Here is a 20,526-nt window from a genome sequence, read left to right on the forward strand (position 1 = left end):
CCTTAAATTCTACAAAGGTCTCTAGTGACAAAATAAGAGCAAAATATCGTGTAACCATGAGCAAAACGCCACAGCCAGACAAGAGGTTATTATTCGTTTGAGCTACATGCTCAATAATCTTCACCTTGTCCATCATCTTAGTTTGATTTTATTTTGTTTTGTGATAATTGTTAAAAATATAATAGGGAAAATGAAATCTCATAATTGACAGTAGTACAATGAAATGGTAGTGGATCACTCAATTTGCTGTACACCGTGATGGGAACATGAATTGCTCGTAGATTTGCGGACATTGATCACCACTAAATAAAGAAGACGAGTATTTGTGTGTGTGTTTGTCTCCTTCAGTGGACACACCCCCAGCGTCTCAGAGCAGAGAATGATGCTGAATTTTCCTGTCGCTACATGATTTAAAACCTCAATTTTAAACACATAAACCATATTTTTTTCTGTGGGGTGACAAAGTCACAAGAGATTTCTTTTATCACTTTACAGGAATTTTTTTGTGGCAAAGTGTTATAGTAGTTTCAGTCTGGACCAAAATGGTGGACTAACCTAAATTTGCTTCGTCAGTGAATCACAATAACATTTACTACAATACATAGTTTTTATATTACATTTTTTTATATTCTGATGTACATATATTTTTTAAAGTGTTATTGCTTAAAGATTCTGGATTTTATTATTCTATACATTAGTTAATATTCGTTGTTGCAGCTTTTTTACATTATATAACCTAACATTGAAAATAGACATTTGGTGCAGGGTACTTGACAATGCACTTGATTAACATACATTTTTGTTCCGTATAAGGAAAGCAAGTGTAACAGGAAACTTATGAGATATACAAAATATAAAATAGAAATTAAAGACAGATTATAATCTTCTTAAATAAAACCTGGGATGAGAGTAGATGCAAAAGGTTTACCACGTTAAATAATTTATCATCCCTTGTGTTTGTATGGTAGCGACTGAGATGGAAGAAGAGTGAAGAGTGAAAACTGTGGATGCAACATGGCTGTGCACTTGCTGCACTTTGCTGTCCCGGACACCCACTGGTGTTCTGTACTGTGTGTTGCCCTGCATGCGTGAAGCCTCACCCTTCTTTCCTCTGTCTCTGTCTCCCAGCCATAGCCAGCTGGTACTGAGCAGAGGTATTCATCCATTCCTACTCCTTTATTCCTGCTGTCCTGGCTGCTCTCTCTACTTCCTTCTACCCCCTCCCCTCTCACCCCCTCCCTCCTCCTCCTCCTCCTCCTCCCTCCACCTCCTCCCATCTCAACCTCCTTTCCACTGTCATTTCCCTCTTGTTCATATGTCCCAGTGAGACGTCACGGACTGTGCATGCGTCTGCGTGTGTGCACATAGAGGATGGCTCAGTGTTCAGGTGCAGGAGACAAGCTTTGGGAACCAGTCAACAAACCAGCAGCTGGACCAGTCTGTTTACCCAGAGGACAGAGCTCTTGGCTGGGCTAGGAGCTGGAGATTGAGCCACTGGAGCCACTCTATTAATGCACCTGTAATTGAATGGTTTTTATATATTTTTCTTAATCAAGAGGACAATCCCACCAGACTGTGGATCATATAAATATTTAGTTTTTGTATTTCCTATCACTGGCACTTATTTAGCACTTTGAGCACAGAGCAGTGGAATCAGCTGCCTTCTCAGCAGAGGATCTTGAGGAGGAGACAGAGTCCAGGTTCTGTCCTGCCCTAGACTGGACCTCTGCATCTGCCTAGTGTGGAGTGGATAGCTGCTGAGGGAGATAAGGAACAATAGAAAGAGGGGAAGCTTTTAAACGAGCAGAGGAAAATCCTTTCTGGACAATCTCCCTCTCAGATACCTGCGAGGGCTGACAGCTGAGGAGAAGAGGAACAAAAAAAAGATAATACAGAGCGAAGAAACAAAAGGCTATAGGGGAGACTCGGGGTCCTCGCATCATACCTCCGTTCATCCCCTCCTTCTCCCGTTTCCCACCTGTGAGGATTAATTGGACTGGATCAGCATGGCGCATGCCGCCTCGCAGCTGAAGAAAAAGGCAGACGAGAACCTCAATGCTGTGGAAGACGAGAAGGAGAAGAAGAAGGCGGCGAGAAAGCGTTCCCGTGAAGTGAAGAAAAAGGTAGAGGAGGAATGGATGAGGAGTTTGGAAGGCGTCTGGCAGAGAGAGAGAGAAAGGGGGGGGCGAGGAAGGACATGAAAGAGCACGGGGCTATAGAGCTGACACGGGGCAGAAAGAAAGGAATGGGACACATTGGTCTAGCGGAGCTTTTGTCATGATGCAGCCTCCTCTTACACACACGCTCTCATGCACATACACACACAGCAGAATTAGAGGGGTGGTCCCATTGGGAATACTGGGGGGGGCAGGTTGGTTGAAACAGACAGAGAGAGATGGATGAGTGGAGAGCATGGACTGGGAAAATAGAATAATACAAGAATCAGCTATGGTGGACAGACACACTTATATTTTAGGCATGTGTGTGTTTTTAATATGTTGCGTGTCCTTAAAAAAAAAGTCCTTAGTTCTTAAGCAGAAATGAAAGAATAGATGCTCCTTTAATCAAGAAAAATCATTGGCTACTCATATTTATAGCGGCGTGTGTAAGGCTTTGTGCCCCATTTGCATATAAACTGTCTATGAAAGTAACTGTCCTGATGCCAGAGACATCAGCAGTCACACCCTGCGGTTTCTGTGTGTGTGTGTGTGTGTGTGTGTCTGTGTGTGTGTGCGTACATACGTCACTGTGCAAGGACTTGATCACGAATGTGCACAAGTCAAATCAATATCTCTGACTTCAAATCAATAATGTTTTCAGGTCAGCGACAACTTCATGTGATGAAATGCAAACATCACAGCTGAAGATCGCGCGTTGTTTGAGTGTCCTAATACTTTTTGTTGACCTATTTTCTTTTTCGTTTGTTTATTCTTAAAATCTTCAGCATGCACCAGTGTGTGTGCACATGGACGGTATATGCGTGCACGTCTGCGTGTCCATGCCGATCAGCCCGAGGTCATCATTAGTCCAGGGTTAGCCACCTGTCACGGAGAATCAATAGCAGTCATCTCATTTCCATCAAGGTCAGGACGGACAGGTGACCTCCTGTGGTTTGTGAGTAGTTAAGTCACAAAGACAAAGAAAAAAAACACCATTTAATTATTCTCACTAGTACAATTTAAAATACTCCTCATATTAGGGCACTTTTCACTCTGTCACATGTGTCGCTTGTGTCACTTTGTGGATATTAATATGATTTCCTTCTTGAAATGATCACATGGCTTCATGTAAAGATTAATCTGAGGCACAAAAAGGTCAAATTATCCCAGATTAAATAAAGAATGCTTTAAGGAATGTCAAAAAAATGAATACAAATTTGTAATAGGCACACATTTAGAGGACAGATTAAAAAAAAATAAAATAACATTTTTATTACTGTTTGTGTTAATGTTATATGTAAATGTAATATTTATTAGTTTATTTATAAAAGTAAACTTTGTTTCAATCATTTGAATATGGTTATTTAGACATAAAGTAGATGTGAATGTAATTAACCAGGATCAGATTATAGACTTGTCCTGCAAGTTTCCTCAATTTTTTATGTACAAATTTTGAATTTAAATTCCACGTTGGATCCTCTCCTTGCTTCCACCTTTCACTGCTGTACAAGAATTGTGAGTCTTTGTGGAACAGCCCACAAATGCAGCAGTTAATGATCTGTAATAAATCTACGCGCCGTCATCAAACACTAAAAGAAATTCATCACAGATCTCGCTTTTTAAATTTGAATTTAAAACTGAATGTGAATAGTGCGAATGTGGTCGGAGGCGGGAGCTGTGACCTTGATGGCACAATCTGTCCTTTCAGCCAAAGCTTCACAGCATCCTCTGTGAGGGCAACAGGTGAGGGAGACGTGTTGCTGTGGTAATGTGTGCGTCAGGTGACATCAGCAGTTTCCCGTTGTTTGTAGCGTAATGGAGGGTATCAGCTATCTTTATCTATAATGTAGTCCCAGGCCAGTTCTTGGCACCAGAAAAAATACCCTCTCACTTTCCTCACATTATGTCACCTCAATTACCTTTCTTTCCTTTTCCTCACCTCATGTTACCTCATCTCACTCTCTCTCTGGATTCCTCTCCCCCTCTGAGACGGTGTGGATTTAACGGATACTCTGCCGCACTAGATGTTGGTGTCATTGCCAGAGTCCCTCCTCTTACTTACACATTTCTGTTGATTCTCTCCTGAAATTGAATGTAAATTATAGTCACTTTTAAAGATGTTGGGGGTCACTGTTGGATGTTTTTATCTTTTTAGCTGAGCGTCAGATCAATACGATGTCTGAAAGCTGAGAGGAGAGGTCAGTGTAAACAAGTCTACCGGCTATGTGCAAAGTTTGTATAAAAAAGGGAATTTTACGTCAATTATAATTTCCGTATTACGCATACGCACCTTTCTCCTTCGTGCATATACCTTGTATTGTACATGCATTAAGTGACGCATCCAGTGGCTGCTGCTGTGTACAGTGTGACGTGTTGATGCCTCTTACGGGAAAACAAGAGCATTAGAGCACCACTGAGACCATGCAGTGAGTGTGGCTGCCAAGCTATTAGTACACATGCTGCAAAGATTGAACCATACAGGTCATGTTGCACTGTTATCATGTCTCCTGTAGTGAGACATGATAAGATTGTTTGGTAAACTTCCTGACTGCTGTGTTATTTTTAGGCTGATTTACTTCTTCATTAAAGGGCTGCGTGACTGATTGTGTGGGTGACCGGCCAGTTGACTGATTGACTGACAAACTGACTGCAGGCTACTTATCATGTTCTTCAGTGTCCGGCGCATGCTGGGGGATTCTCCTCCTCATCCATGTAACAAAGCGCCTTTTATTTTGAAAAGTACCATGAATTATTATGTCGTGTGTGGGGCTGACCCTCCAGTGAAGGAGAGTAATATGGCTTTCAGTGGGGGATTGGACTTGGCAAGAGGACAAAAAAAATCAGTGTGTGTAACCAAACTGCCTCGGAGGCAGACAGCAAATGAAAACACTACTCAGTCGGAACTGTTGGCATCATTTTCCCTTGTTTTTTCCACCGTCATCATCATTCTGGACCGGAGCTCACATTTTTGGTGATGGCCAGACTCCAGACGGTGGAGGCCTCACCTGACCTCCATCGTGTCCTTAGTCTCAGTACAAGAGGACACTAACATGGAGAGAGCAAAGAGCAGGATAGATTTACCGTAAGGAAGGGTTTCCTCTCTCTTATATATATATGTGTATATATATATGTATATGTATATATGTATATATATATATACACATATGTATATGTATGTGTGTATATATATATATATACAGTATATATGTATATGTATATATATATATATATACCTGTGTGTGTATGTATATATATATATATATATATATATATATATATATATATATATATATATATATATATATACCTGTGTATGTACACCTCTGCTAATTGCTTTAGTGTCAAGCACATAAATATATAATTTACTGCTGAACTAAGAAAGAAAGACAGAAAAGAATAGAAAGAAAGAAAGAAAGAAGTCCAGGAGTTTCCAGAGGTCAGGATTGAATGAGGTGCAAAGGTCATTTGTGTGATTGACATGGGTGAGAGGAGAAGTAGTCAGAGGGGACGGAGATAACGGTAAATGTCGCTTCTCATGAAGGTTTATTTTTAGGAAGGACTGAATTCTGGCGTTCTTCATCTGTGCCGTTCTCTCATCTCCTCTGCTCCCCACCCCACCCACCCACCCCCGTTTACCCATATCGCTCTTCATCTTTATGCTCCCCTCTTTCACAGCCCTGCCTCCCTCCCTCCCCTCTTCTGTCAGCTGCCTGTATTGTTCTGCCACACTTTTGGGATTCGGGGAGGTTACACACACACACACACACACACACACACACACACACACACACACACACACACACACACATGCACAATACAATTCTTGTGTAGCGTTTTTAATGAGGACAACCTTCATCATCACAACGAAATGAAATGCCTAACCTTAACACTTAACCCTTAACCCTTAACCTACACTTAACTGTAACCCTTAAAAGCAAATATTAATCCTTTAAAAGCCTTTTGAAGTTGTGAGGACCAGCCAAAATGTCCTTCCATGGACAAAATGCCCTCACAAAAATAGGTTTAAATCCAAATTTGTCCTCATGGACTCCTACAGACAGACAGACACACACACACACACACACACACACACACACACACACACACACACACACAGAGAGAGAGGGAGGTCCCTTGTGACCAGGCATTGTACCACATTAATCCCCTGACACTTATTTAAGCCAAGATTCTTATTTGAAGCCTCTTTATTCTTCGTGCTCTACAGCCAGTGTCTCTATATCCTTTTGTCCACTGCTTCACTAAACCTGTACTTATAATCTTGCATGTCTATACTTTTCTTTTGCATTTGCATACCCCTGTATGCGTTTGAATGAGTATGACATCAGAAACAAAAATGTGAATGAATTCAAATGTTGATTCAAAAACAAGGAAAAGCCATGTACTGATTGAATGATTCTTTTTCTTCCGTTCTATTCTCTCGTCATCAGGGCGTCAGGATATTTCTGGGTTTTGAGAGTAATTATCAATCAGTAAAGGCATTGTTAGGTCTGAGAGTGACTGTCAATTTCAACTTCATTAACATTTTTATCTGCCTCCTTCAAGGGCGAGGGGAAGGATTCCTGCTCTTAAGTGGGCGACTTAATAAATGTACTTTAACGTAAGGCTCAACACAATAAATATGCTTGATTTTAATGTTCTTCATTTGGGTTTTTAACAAACGTCTAATGACTATAAGGGTTGATTTGCTTTACAAACCACGACTTTTGTCTGATGTTGACTGTAGACCCCAATAATCCAAGACACTGTTCAGATTAGGTTTCCATTAGGTGCTAATTTAATTTCCTGCTCATATTCCTCTTCTGATTCTGATTTAATTCAGTTTACATCTCATTTGTCTCCATTTGGTTCAAAAGAGACTGTTGTTATCCACGTAAAGACGTTTAGAGTAGCTAATGTGAGAACCGCGTTTCTCAAAAATCAAACTAACGTAAAACAGACGTTTTTCTCGCTCGTCACGCAGTGGCAAGCTAAAAAAAAACCCAATGACCTTTGTTGTGACCATTATTTGAAGAATGCAGAGTCATAATTGCGATAGCTGTCGCACGAGCTGGAGTACCAGATGCCAAAACTGCCTCGCCTGACAACAAACCAGTAACACAACTGAGGGAAAGAGCGTTATGAATTATGTAATGACTCCATTACGGAGCAGAGGGGCAACGACAGCGGAGAGGAGACAAGAATCTTAAAACAACAGTAAAAGGGACGAAGCAGGGATGGAGGAGAGGAGAGTGTGTGTGTGTGTGTGTGTGTGTGTGGAGGATGAGGATGAGGATGAGGGATGTAATGTGTTTCATGGCACCCTCGTGGCAGAAAGCTGCAATGTTTTCTGTAATAAGGCTGTATGAGGGGGTTGCTGAGCCAGAGTATTGGTGCAGAGGCAGTCACAGCATTGTGATTGGTGGATGGGGAAGACAAGAAAAGGGGTTGCAAATAAGAGATGTGGGGGGTGGATTAAGGGGTGAGATCTAATTAAAATAAAGGGGAATTAGAGAAAGCACATTGGAGGAAAGATGGAGTTAGACCAAGGAGCACAGCTGAGGAAGTGTGGGGGCTTACGAGTGGCAGAAACAAGAGGAGGAAACTGGAGAGAGAGAGAGAGACAATGACAGAGAAGATGAGGATATTGTTAGTTAGGCTTTTTATCCTCTGCTTTCTCTGCAGTGGAAGATCGACACTAAGAACTGGGACAGTCCACACACACACACACACACACACACACACACACTATTCTCAGTAGATTTCTCCCATCCTGTCTTCTCATTTCACTGAACACACACCACTGTGTTTTTTTTCCCCCATGGCAGATTGGTGTTTGGTGTGACATCACACAATTATGAATTCATCTCACTATAATGACTCATCTCCGTGATTATGACAACTATAGGCAGATTTAACTGGCGTTAGGTGAGTTTTGGAGGAGAGTAGAATATGGGAAATGTAGGACTGAAATGTTCCAACCAGACGTGATTTGTTAGAATAAAACTGGGACATGAGCAGTAACTGAAAAGAGTGTTAACTTCTCCTTCTATGTATGAGCTGGTGAATGTAATTCCATTTCTTTGGAAACACTAAAATTTCTCATTAAAATTGTGGAGGGGGGAAGGATTCCCTGATGTTTCAGCCCTGCTCGCAGTGGGTGAGTGTGGCACATGTTTCAGGGTGAGTCACGACATAGGCAGAGTCTGTGTATGTGTGTGTGTGTGTGTGTGTGTTTGTGTGTTTGTGTGGGAGAGGATGAAGGAGAGTCAGTGTGTGTCGCGGACATTTTGAAGGTGAGAAGAAGGGAGGAGACCTGCCTGGATCAGACAGGAATAGACAGGGGAAGGACAGTCTTAATCAGCTCTTGGCAGAGATGCTTGAAACAATCAAAGTATTGATGGAACCAACTAAAACTGTTGCAGCTTCTAGTAATTGTCCCTTAAAGTAATAATGATTTTCCACTTTGAGTCCAAGTTGCCAGATGACCTCGATACTCCTGTAACATCAGCCTTTTCCATCATCTGCACTGTTAACGTATCACATTTCCACATTTTCTCTGAAGAATAACTTTTGACTTCACAATAACTCAATTATTAGTTTGATTTAAGAAGAAAGGAAGAATCCAGTCACGTGTGGTGCAGAATGCCACTTTTCCAGTACAATATAGTACCTCCTCAACGTGGGCAGAGTCCTGCATGGAACTGTCGTGACACACACAAACTAGTGACTTGTAAAGCAGTCGTTTTCGGTGTTCTGAATCATTAGAACCAGTTAGTTAAAAAGATAAGTTCAGTACTTCCTGCATGACCAGAGCACAGACACAGTCACTGAACCAAAAACACCAGACCCCCCATTTAAATATTGAGATTTTAGACATTTCCATGCTAAATGTTGGAGATTAACTCATGTTTTCAGGATTTTTAAGTCTTTTTAACTGATCTAACTGTTCGGCATCGTTCGGTATGATTTTTTTGTTGGGCGTCTTTAATGGAGAGGGTTACACCAGAAACAAAATCTGGTGTAAAATGTTTGCCAGATCAACAATACGGTTAAAAAAGATAAATAAATATATCAAGAGAGAGAGACTCTGCCAAGGCTTACACTCTTTGTCACTTGTGTTTTATATTCCAGCGCCTGAAACTTTCACATTTTTGGACGTGCATACCCACTTTGTATAGTTACATCGTACATGAGCGTGAAAATTGTTGTGATCTGTTAAGATGTTGCTGAGATATACACATCTGAACTTGTTAAACACTGACGAGTTTTGCTCATCAAACAGAAAGAATCAGATTGATCTGTCAGAAACCAGAGACAGAAAGTTGTTACCAGGATAACACACTTACAGATAAACCCACGCCGATGAACACATAACCTTCCTGTCGGAGGTTATAAAAAAAAAAAAAGCAAATTATTTGATAATGACAAAAAAAAAATACTGCAGTAGATTTCATATTTTGCTGCAGCAACAATAACCCTGCGCCGCCCTCCCCTGTCCACAAATGTGAAGTTTAAAGTGTACTGTATATGAGAAAAATCCTGTGGGCGTTTCATAACAGTATAAGCTTTTACAAAAAAAAAAATCCTTCTCTGAGTGTTTAATCTGTTTCTTGTCAGGGACTTGAGATAGTAGTTATCACCTCTTCTTTTCTTTTTTTTAAGGAGAACTGAATTGCCTCCTAACTCATGGTCACATCTCTAAAGAGCTCATTATTATTTTTCTTTCAATGTCGTGTAAAGATAAAGAAGCACAGTGCAGCATGCAAGGTGGATGGAAATCCGATGTGTGGTTAAGTTAAGATCATTGGGTAAAGAAAACATAACATTTGGATTGTTCTAAGGCAATTTTACATTGACAAGGATTGTTTTCCACTGATTTGTAAGCAGATTTATGGATCTATTCTTCAGGGGGGGAGAGTAGATATAATTATATCCTTTGAGGGTTGACGTCAACACCCAAACACAAAATTGAATTGTGTCTATAATGAGTTTGTTTCCCCTGTGATAGACGACCAGCCCGTCCAGTGCAGGAATTTATGATAAAAAGCTGACTACTCTGTTCCAAGGTAACTCTGATAAAAGTGTCACCGGCCCCATTTTTTACACCCCAATCTTTTCGGGGGTCTTTTGTGGCAGAGCTGGGGTGTTTATGACGCTCAGACAGAACATAGATATTACAGAATTGTTTCCCACACGCGTCTTATCGTGCCTGCCAACTGGATCAGTTAACTGTACTCTCTCACTAACATGCGCGGGTTTGCTGCTGTGTAACGTTTCGCTGAGCTAATGCAGCATTTTTCCCACTTCTTGTTGAGAGTTTATAAGGGTGTCTTAATTTAGGCATGTCCTCCTCGCCCACTAACTGTGTGCAGAGATGTGCAGCAGCTGAGACTACCGGGGAATCAAAGTGTGTGTTTGGTGTGAGCCAAAAAACACTGTCCTCATTTACACCCTCCCTTATCAGGATGCCCATAACTTCCTCTCCTTTTTTGTCCTGCTAAATGTCTTTTCTTTTTAATTTGTTGCGGTCTATTCATCCTCGGGGAGAAACAACTTATAAGATTTGACTATCTATATTGAAGAATAAATTACAGAATAGTTAAAGCCCCCATGACTTAAAAAAAAAGAATGTTTTCATCACCAAAAGAAACTTAAGGGGTTGCTAGAAAATAAGTTTCCATGTTTCTGTTGTCAGTGTGTTTTCATTATTATCAAGACAGTAAGTGCAGCATTTACTGTAGGATGTTAAAATGGCAGCCTCAGCTCAGTGTCTGTGTCTGGTCGTCGCTGAGAGGGGAAGCAGCTATGGCAAATGTTGTACACGCGACCGACGTGCTCTATTGATTTACTGAGCAATTTCTTTATTGCCTCTGTGAGCAATGAGCTGTGAAATAGAACGCCACGGCTCACGCAGAACGTCTCTGCAGCTCCAGAACGTCTCTGTCCTCTGTTGATTTCATTGTGACTGGACATGGAGTCAAAAAAACAAACTTTTATTAATGGCAAGTGAGCTGCTGCATCCACATTATTATAATAACACAACAAGTTTATGCAAAATCACAAAGTACAAAAAAATGTACATCGATAATCGTTAGTTAAGAGGTTCCGTCTTTAATTTAATCGGTGCACATTTTTCATACAAAGTTAAGTGATTTTAGAATTGCTTTTGGGGATTAATGTTCATGTGATAAATAAGTGAAGATTTCAAGTGAATAAAAACCCTGAAATTGATTGAATACATCTGTGAATGAGTGATTATATCTCCAGCATGTGGATTAGACGAATGATGTTGCTGAGCAGATTGCTGACGTAACAAGTAACAAGTTAACCCTTAAAACGCAGAGCATTTAGGCCACTTTGTGACTACTTTGTTATAACACATATACAGAGGCTATAAGAATGTGTAATATACTGTAAAGTGTCCACCACAACCTATAGGCAATCTGATGAAATTATAATTTTTTTTATTGAGCAAAATGTACTCTCTTTAGATCTCTTTAAATCATATTGAATTTGTGAAAAGACTTTGTGGAAGTATGTCACAGTTCAAAGTTCAACAACACATAAGAGGATGTCCATATAAGGAGTTGTGTATTATTCCCATGGCAATTTGCATGGGCACTCAGGGGTTAACTTTCTTTCAGTATATCACAAACACACAATCATTTTAAAAAAGACAAACAAACAAATTCTTGTGTATTGATGCAGACTGAAAATATCTCATCAACTGGAGTTTTTTCTTTCTCTATATATAGAATGGAGGAAAGTGGATAATGCAAGGGAGTGCGGCTGAGTGTTGTTCACATGCACCACCACCGCACAGTCACTGCAGTGCACGCCCCTGCTGCTGCACCGTGTGTGCTTTTGGTCTTGGACAGATGTTAATTTATTCATGACCAGTGCTCTTCTCTGTCAGAGGGGATTAACCGAGCGGTGGTACAGTTACCGGTGCGTCGCTGCCGTTTGTCTTTTAATATCAACAGTTTTAGCCTGATCTGAACGTGTGCGGCTCATAGCGAGCACACAGGGGATCCCGTGTGGGTCTTTACTTGTTTCTGTTGCCCCCCATTTGCGTGGACCAACGAGTCACCCTGCTTATCAGTCACCATACACATATGTAGAGACGCTGACATAGCCTTACATCTGCACAGTGCCTGTATTCCAGCAGCAGCAACGTCATCCGCCATCCTCCAGTGAGGAGTGAGTGGAGCAGATCTTTCAGCCAATGGCAATGAGTCAAAATGAGACTCGGAGCTTGCAGCTCACAGTGAGAAATAGTTGAAGAGAAGGCTCTCTGACGCACACTGTATCTCTCTGATGTCTGGAGTTTGAACGTTGTAAGAAAAGAAAATGTGATGTCCAATGTGTAATACAGCAGGGATGCTATAGAAGAGGTGACAGGTGTGGACTGAAGGACAGAGGAAGATGACGGTGAAGAATTTCACACTGTGTTTTTAATCCTCCTCCATCTGTATCCCATGTGCTGTGAGAACACTGAGACTGCAGTAGCAGAGCAGCCAATCACACCGCAGCACTCACCGACAGCCAGTCATAGGCAGGACAACACACACACAAGCACACACAAACACATACGCAGCTTTGAGCAGCTCCTCTTGTTTGGACTCTGTGGTTCCATTGATTGAGACACCATAACCATAAACATAACCAGTGATTGCCCAACACTTGTACATGTTGCCTTATTTTTGCTCATTCTCTGTTGGTTTCATAATGTGTCAAATAACAAATGATTCAAGCAGTTAAACACGCAGTTTGATTGTGTTTGGATTCCTAACAGTGATTTTTAACAGTGACAAAATCACTTTTTTCCTCCTGCTGAAGACGATGCAGTACTGTGGATGGACCACTAGGGACTGATGTAGGATTTGGAAATTAACGACTATGGGGGGAGCTGTGTGTGTGTGTGTGTGTGCGTGTGTGTGTTTGTGTGCGTTTCAGTAAAGGGACAACATGGCTTCACTAACACTGGACACATGCTTCTATCTTTCTTTGCTTGTGCATATTAGTATTCAAGTAGTTGTTTTTTTGCCACATCATACTTTAGTTTTTGGGTGCGTGAGCAGGTTCATGGTCACTTTTTTTTTTAACCAAAGCTCTCCCCCCACTCAATGGCTTAGTTTTGTTGGTTGTTCATAATCAGAGTCCTTACAAAAATCTTCCATTCACCAATCGTGAAGGCCACTGTAGCACTTTAGAACTACATTTTTGTAGCCTTCCTCAGATCTTTGTCTCACCAGCCTGTCTGTCTGAAACTTGGTTTCTGCTCTGTCCGAGTTGTGAGACCCACACGGGGACAGTTGTGTGTCCAAACCATGGCCATTACGTTACTGTGTTGATTAATCCAATTTTCCGTTTTTGTCTATCAGACAATAGGATGCCACCACATTTAACGGGCCCATTCCTTTGCTATAAATTTAGGAGCTTCAGTTACCATGGTAACCCCCCATCCCCCCCATCTGGCTGTTATCCTTTCTCCCTCCTTTCACAGATGTCATAAAACACCAAAGATGGATCATTAAACCGGTGTGTCTGGTTGATATGAGGGTGTGCATTTCATGGTTAACTGTGCTGCTGCGGAGCACTTGTCTGACTCTCTCCTGCCCGCAGTGACGGAGCATACACGTTCCCCCGGGCTTCTCTTTTACAGCTGAGGCACTTAATCAATTTGTCCAACAAAAAAATAATTGGAAGCAGCCATTTCTTTGTATTTTATTGAAGCGAATATGACAAAAACAGGTCCTTTTGCTCAGTCTCAAAGGCACAAGGAGTGACGGGAAAGTGTCACTTTGGGCTTTGAGCGATCAGGCATTTTAGAATTTGCAAACACAATTAAGCGTATTTTTCCAAATTTGAATCAGACTCCTATTGTTCAAGCCTACATTTGCAGAAAAGCAGTCGTCATTCCATTTAACGCCACTGTGTCTAAGCCAGAGTACATTCATTAGGATAATGGCAAACTGTTTGGAACAAGCTTAAACTAAAGCGGACTGGTTATTGTAGCCAAGCGCTTCACCTTAATAAATCACACATTTTTGGCAAACGCTTGTAGACTTTGGGTCCAAGGCGGCGTCTTAAAGCTCCGCCTGCATCAGCTGTGTCTGCCCAGCTGTGAGTCCACGTCAGCATCAATGAGCTGATACAATTAGAGCAGACTCTGCTGAGTAACTGTGAAAATCAACAACTTTCTTAAAAAAAACAACTACATTAATGCTTTCAAATCAACATTTAGTTACATAATATGAATATTGCAGATTTTAGAAGGTCAGTATGTATCCTGGTATGGTCTTTGTTTTAGCCCTTTCACACAAAGCCTCAACATGTCCATCTGGACTTATTTTAACCCTAAAAAGGGCCAGACACTGTCCTGTGAGTAAGTGCTTTTGCCCATTTTTCCAGAATAACTTTCAATATCTGGCAGTTATTTACAGTTTACTGCGTGTTAAAGTAGTGTATTAACAATTTTTCTAAATTCAATCCATCCATCATCTACCGCTTTATCCTCCACCGGAGGGTCGCCGAGGGGTGCTAAGTTTTTTTTATTAATTATTGATTATTATTAATTATAATAATAATTAAACATTGCAATTTTTTCTTCATTTTAAAAACACTGTAGTGTTAAAATTGAATTTTGAACAGTATAAAATAACATATAAAACAGATTCAAAATAACACTTGTTTGAGTTTTTGTCCTAATGTCCAAAACCTCTCTCCTCTCTGGTGACAAAGACACTGATTTGTCGGCTTCCTACAACAGTGCGAGTGAATTTACCGTGATAACCACATGTTGACTTACGATGTGCAACTTCTCAGCTTTCAGAAAGAGTGGAGATTTTTCTGATAGCACAAACCGTCGCATAATTACGGTACTGCAAAGTGCGCTTGAGCAAATGTGTCGCCTGCGATGCGCTCGGTGTTAAAGGGTTAATGATTATTTATTTAAAAAACGAACTTACAGTAAAAGTATTTATTCAAAGTTCCAAAAGTACACCAAAGAGACGTTATAGATCCTTGTTTAAATCTCAAACCTATTTAAAAGTAGGAATGGCTTGATACCACTTTTTTGTGTCTGATACCGATATCACAAACTTAGTCCAAAACAGTAATTTTAGACCTGGCAAGTCCAAATGCCAGCCTGTGGGTCAATCATGGCCCTCCGTCAGATTTAGAAAAGCCTGCAGCTCCGGTTTTACTGTGTATTATTTATGGCCAGAGATGGACTTGGACAGAAAAAATCAGTACCAGTCACGTGTCATCCCCATTAGCTCAGCTGGTACGGAGTTGCACTTTGAAATTAGAGTCCTGGATACATACAGATAGATCATATTATGTCATCTGACTCCAGATATGAAAGAAAGGCAGAATTGTTTTCATTTGTTCTCTCCTGCGTGGCCTACATTATGTCACATTGCCATTTAAAAATGATATTTGTGACATAATAAATGTTGGAGTCATGTGGGGAATAAAACGGTAGAAGATGAATGAATGCTTTAACCCTTTAACCCTTTAACACCAAAGTGTCTACCTGGACGTTTTTTGCTTATGTTAACCATAGAAGGACCAGAGAATGTGCTTTTTGGCAGCTATTTACAATATGCTGTTTTAACTATTTAAATTGAAGAAAAACAAAAAGTTTTATACAGAAAAGCACTGCAGTTGCCCACGGACATCATATTGTGCAAGTTAAATTTGAAATTTAATTCAAAAAACATCTCAGGTTTCAGAAAGCGGCAGCGTAACCGTACTAATGCGCTTGTACAAACGCGTCGTCAGCGATACACTCGGTTTTAAAGCGTTAAACCAACTATGTCTTTTAGACAGGAGCGTCTGACAACTCAAAGACATCTGAAACCTGATAAAGGACCTAAACCACCTGCTGCCCCCCTCCTTTTTCAATGGGACCCTAAAGCAGAAACCACTGCAGCAGACATTCATGAAAACATAACTCCAAAGGTCTGAACATGAAGTCGTTCCTGATGTAGATTAAACCCAGTGCTTCACTCTAGTTAAACAGGCTGCACCCTTTAGTCTTTAATAATGTCCTGACTGATAAAGACTTTAGTCAGGTTGCTATGAAACATGAAACGTGCTCTCTAGTGCACAAAAATCTATGTAAACAGAACGTCAGTGCAGCAGCATCACATGCGAACGTAACCTCAGACATGACGACTATTGTTTGTAAAGTAAGTTACAAAGTGTGTGTGTTTCATGTAGAGACGTCCACTTAAACAAACTCACCTGGCATACTGTATATTTACACATTTATCCCAAAGTTATTGGTTTATTGTTTTTTGGGGAAGCTGTTTTTATGTTGCTCTGATATCAACAGTATTACAATATTTTTGGGCTGCAACGATTATTAACTACTAACTGATCAAAGCAAGTGTTCTGATTTTTCAGCCTCTTAAATGTGAATATTTTCTGGTTTCTTTGCTCCCTATTACAAAAAAAAATCATTAAAACTGAATAGTTTTAGTTCGTGGACAAAACAGCAAATGGAGAACATCATCATTTCCTGCTTGGGTAACCACCAATCGCCTTTTTTTGCCATTTTGCAGACCCAAACAGGTACTCAAGAAAATACATACTGTATATACATATACAGTATAATATACATTTTGTATATTATACAAAAGCCTTAAAGTCACATACATGCTCCACTAAACACAGTCCGTAACAATGTAAATAAAAAAAACTGCAGTGTCATTTGAATTGAGTCAAGAATGTGTTGCACAGTTAAAGTATAAAAAAAAACAGCTGGTTATGACTCATCAGCAGAAATGTGACTGATATTTGTATTGATTGAAAAACCCTATATAAAAAGTGGAGTCGTTATTTGGGGTTCATCCTAAAGCCAAGCATGGAAAATAATAATATAGTGAAAAGTCACTTGATTTACAACTTCAATAAACATTTTCATTGTCTCAAGGACCAGGACCAGGTTTTTCTTTAACAGTACTTTGTAAATAAAACAGTATAACAGTATAACAGTATATTATCCACAATACCATGGAGGCTTATAAAAACACTTTCATGTAGGATTCATTTAAAAAAGTACTAAATAGTGTTATTTTAAATGTAATATGATTGTAAACAGTTTACATGGTGTGCTTTCAACAAGTGTGTGTACATGCACTCACACACACACACACACACACACACACACGCTCAAAGCTGTGCATTGTCCTCTGATCCCGTGTTGTTGTAGCCAGAGTTGGTTTGAGATTAACACCGGAACTCCTCTGCCTCCCCCCCTCCTCCCCCCTGCATGCTCTGGACTTTCTCACTGCAAGTCAGGTATTTTTGGCCGTGACATAATACCCCTATCTCTCTCTCTCTCTCTCTCTCTCTCTCTCTCTCTCTCTCTCTCTCTCTCTCTCTCTCTCTCTCTCTCTTTCTCTCTCCCTCACTGTCCCTCTCCCTCTCCTCACCCTCTCCCTCCCTCTCATCTCTCCTCTCTCTCTCCTCTCTTGCCCCCATCCCTCTCTGCCTAGCTGCCAGGCTAAGGGCTAGCTGCTACAGTAATAGAGTGCTCAGGTTTCACACACTGAGAAACATGGCAGTGGAGGAGGCAGCAGACTATCTGGCAGAAGTAAGTCTTTACTGCATGTGCTTTACTGTATGGGACTCACTGACTGTACAGAGACTATAACCTGGTAACCTTACTTTACCTCTGTGCTGCTGCTGCTGCTGCTAGACTGCATTCATGTATGCTGACCAGATTATGGAATTTATAGCCGTCAGAATTTCGATTATGGCGTTATGGCGGCTGCCCATCCAGAGATGGGACACTGTGGGATGAGGTGGGAGGTTACAGTGGTGGTGGTGGTGGTGGGGGGGTCGTTGATAGGACTGGTGTCAGTGGCAACTCTGCTGCACCACTCTGCTGCAGTCTGCGTGTATATATATTATTTAAATATATATATATATGTGTGTGTGTGTGTTTGCACCCCTACCTGATTTATTGTCACAAAGTCTGAGTGATAATTATTCATATAACTCTATACATGTACATGCTGTGTACTGTGGATACAGTGTCTCGTTACAGGGATGTGAATGGAAGCACCTGACCTTGGACAGTGGTGCATGATTTGTACATTTGTTGAAAAGGAGACTATAAGTTGTTTTTTTTTAAAGAAAGAAACTTATTTAATGTAAGGAATTGTCATTTTTTTATGATTTAATGATGAGTTCATTTTCCTGAAATCCACTCAGTTACAGTATATGAAGATAGTTCTTTATGAGCCATTGTTATGAGAAAATGCCCCCCCTCCCCAACCTGCTGATATGTGATCTACTATATGCAGCATGTGCTGGCTTTGCTCAACGTATCAATTTTAGTGTCAACTTAAACAAGAGCTGGGATTTTTTTTTCCCCCTCTCTTGTTTGTTTCACCTACAATGAAAACCAAACAGGAGGACACAAAGCTACTGTGCTCTCTGTTTGGCTTGAAAATGAATCTTTGTTTTTTTTTTTTCTCCACTAAATGGGAGTTTTTAGTGAACATTACTTTACTCAGCAGCCGGTGTTGTTATGTCTGACTCTCTCTGGTTCCTCTGTGTGTCATGGCTGGTTGCTCGGCCATGTTGAAATGTGTGTAACTGAACGAGTGTGTGTGTGGAAACGGAGTGAGTGTGGCATTCTTTGCATGTCTCTTATGGATAAATAAAGTTACAGTAGAGCCAAACAAGTCCCCCACCATATGTCCATTTGTCCGAAACTAAGATCAGAATGTGGAAGTATGTATGTATGTGTGTGTGTATATATATATATATATATATGTATATATATATATATATATATATGTATATATATATACATACTTATTTCTGAGAAATGTGTGTATATGTGTACATGTGTACATATATATATGTATATAGATACTGCAAAAGTGAAATTATTAATTATTAAGGCTGGGTACAAAAAATAGATTTCCCTATTCATATCAATCCTCAGTTGAAATATCCGATATTGATTCAAAAAAATCCTTTGTCCTATCATTTAATATATGCCATTTCCTGTCTCCTCTAGACCAGCCTTTCTCAAACACAAGAGTGCCAGGTACCATTTTAATGTCTGAAAATCCTCTCTGATTATCTCACAAGACTAGGATCAATAGTTCCCATTGTTTTCATGTGAATATGGGATACAAAAATCCAGTATAAGTTAATAATCAGTCCACTTTATTCTTGAGCTTGTATATCTCTCAGCACAGGCGCCACGTGTGGTTATTACAGGTGGACTCGTACGTGTCATTATTTGAAAGGTTTCGCTTCACAAACAAAGTGCTCGCTCTCAAAGTGCGTAATTATCCATCAACACAAATAACAATTTACAAATTAAAATTAACATCGAGGGCAAACACTGAAATATCAGGCCTGTAAGCTGACCGGATGACACCGGATACTTGCACATAAAATGTCACAATATTGCTGTGCTATACAAGGTCAGATAAAAGAGAAATCACACAGGATTTAAACGCCTTGGTTTTGTACTTCTTGAAATCTATCGTACTTATTTTACAGCTATTTAATTACAAAACTAAAAATTAAAAAGTTAATTTTATTTAATGACCTTTCATGGCTCACATGCATTACCGTCAACGCCCACTAGAGGGCTACGACCATTACTTTGGGAATCACTTTGTTAGACTATGACAGTGTGTCATGCGAACCAGAAAAAAACAAACACATGCCACATTTCAGATGCTTTGGTGTCATGATTGTTCATGAGGACACACACGTTTCCATTGCAACAACACAACAGTGATGTTGTGTTGCGCAATACGATAATCGATACACCAGTGCAAATATCGATATTTTGATTAACAAATTAAGGCGCTCTAAAGTAATCAGTCCCTGCCAGTTTCACTCACCAGGAGTCACTACTTCATGTCTCCTCGCGGTGGCGCTGCTCAAATGAATGAGGGAAACTTGTGCGGAAGTTACCTGGCAGATGAAAAAGGAGTGTACGGAGGGATAATGGAGGAGAAAGCTACATTAAGGAATGTTCCATCTACGTTCAATACGTAGACTTCATGCACTTTTTTTTCCTCCAATATTGTGAATAAATAGAGAAATCATGCACTTTTAACTTTTCACGGACGTTTGTTTTCATGAGTTGGACAGATATAGTTATGTATCGCTATGATTGTATTCTAATAAATTGGTTATCACAGAATGTATCGCGATACTATTGGTATCGCGGACCATGTATCACGAATTGTGTCGTATCGCGAGGTACCCTTTGATTCCCACCCCTACTGGAGTTGAACGATGTGGTCCTAAATAGGAAGTGCATTAATGCAGATGCTTTTGGATAAATCTATCATATCCAATCATAACCAAGCGA

At 40.3% G+C, this 20,526-nt stretch overlaps 1 protein-coding gene across 9 annotated transcripts in view; it reads left to right on the forward strand.

Moving 5' to 3' along the window:
* Nucleotides 1-1,345: 1,345 nt before the first annotated feature.
* The window catches only part of LOC122759052 (ankyrin-3-like), an 86,532-nt gene continuing 67,351 nt past the window's right edge, over nucleotides 1,346-20,526 (forward strand). For 6 of the 9 annotated variants that reach the window (XM_044013532.1, XM_044013534.1, XM_044013535.1 and 3 more), the window contains exon 1: nucleotides 1,346-2,123. In XM_044013532.1, the coding sequence (XP_043869467.1) occupies nucleotides 2,007-2,123 (117 nt within the window). In that variant the 5' untranslated portion in view covers nucleotides 1,346-2,006. The remainder of the gene's footprint in view (nucleotides 2,124-20,526) is intronic. The other 3 variants (XM_044013541.1, XM_044013540.1, XM_044013539.1) reach the window with 2 other exon arrangements.

This window comes from Solea senegalensis, linkage group LG18, assembly GCF_019176455.1.
Source record: "Solea senegalensis isolate Sse05_10M linkage group LG18, IFAPA_SoseM_1, whole genome shotgun sequence".
NCBI classification, from domain to species: Eukaryota; Metazoa; Chordata; class Actinopteri; order Pleuronectiformes; family Soleidae; genus Solea; species Solea senegalensis.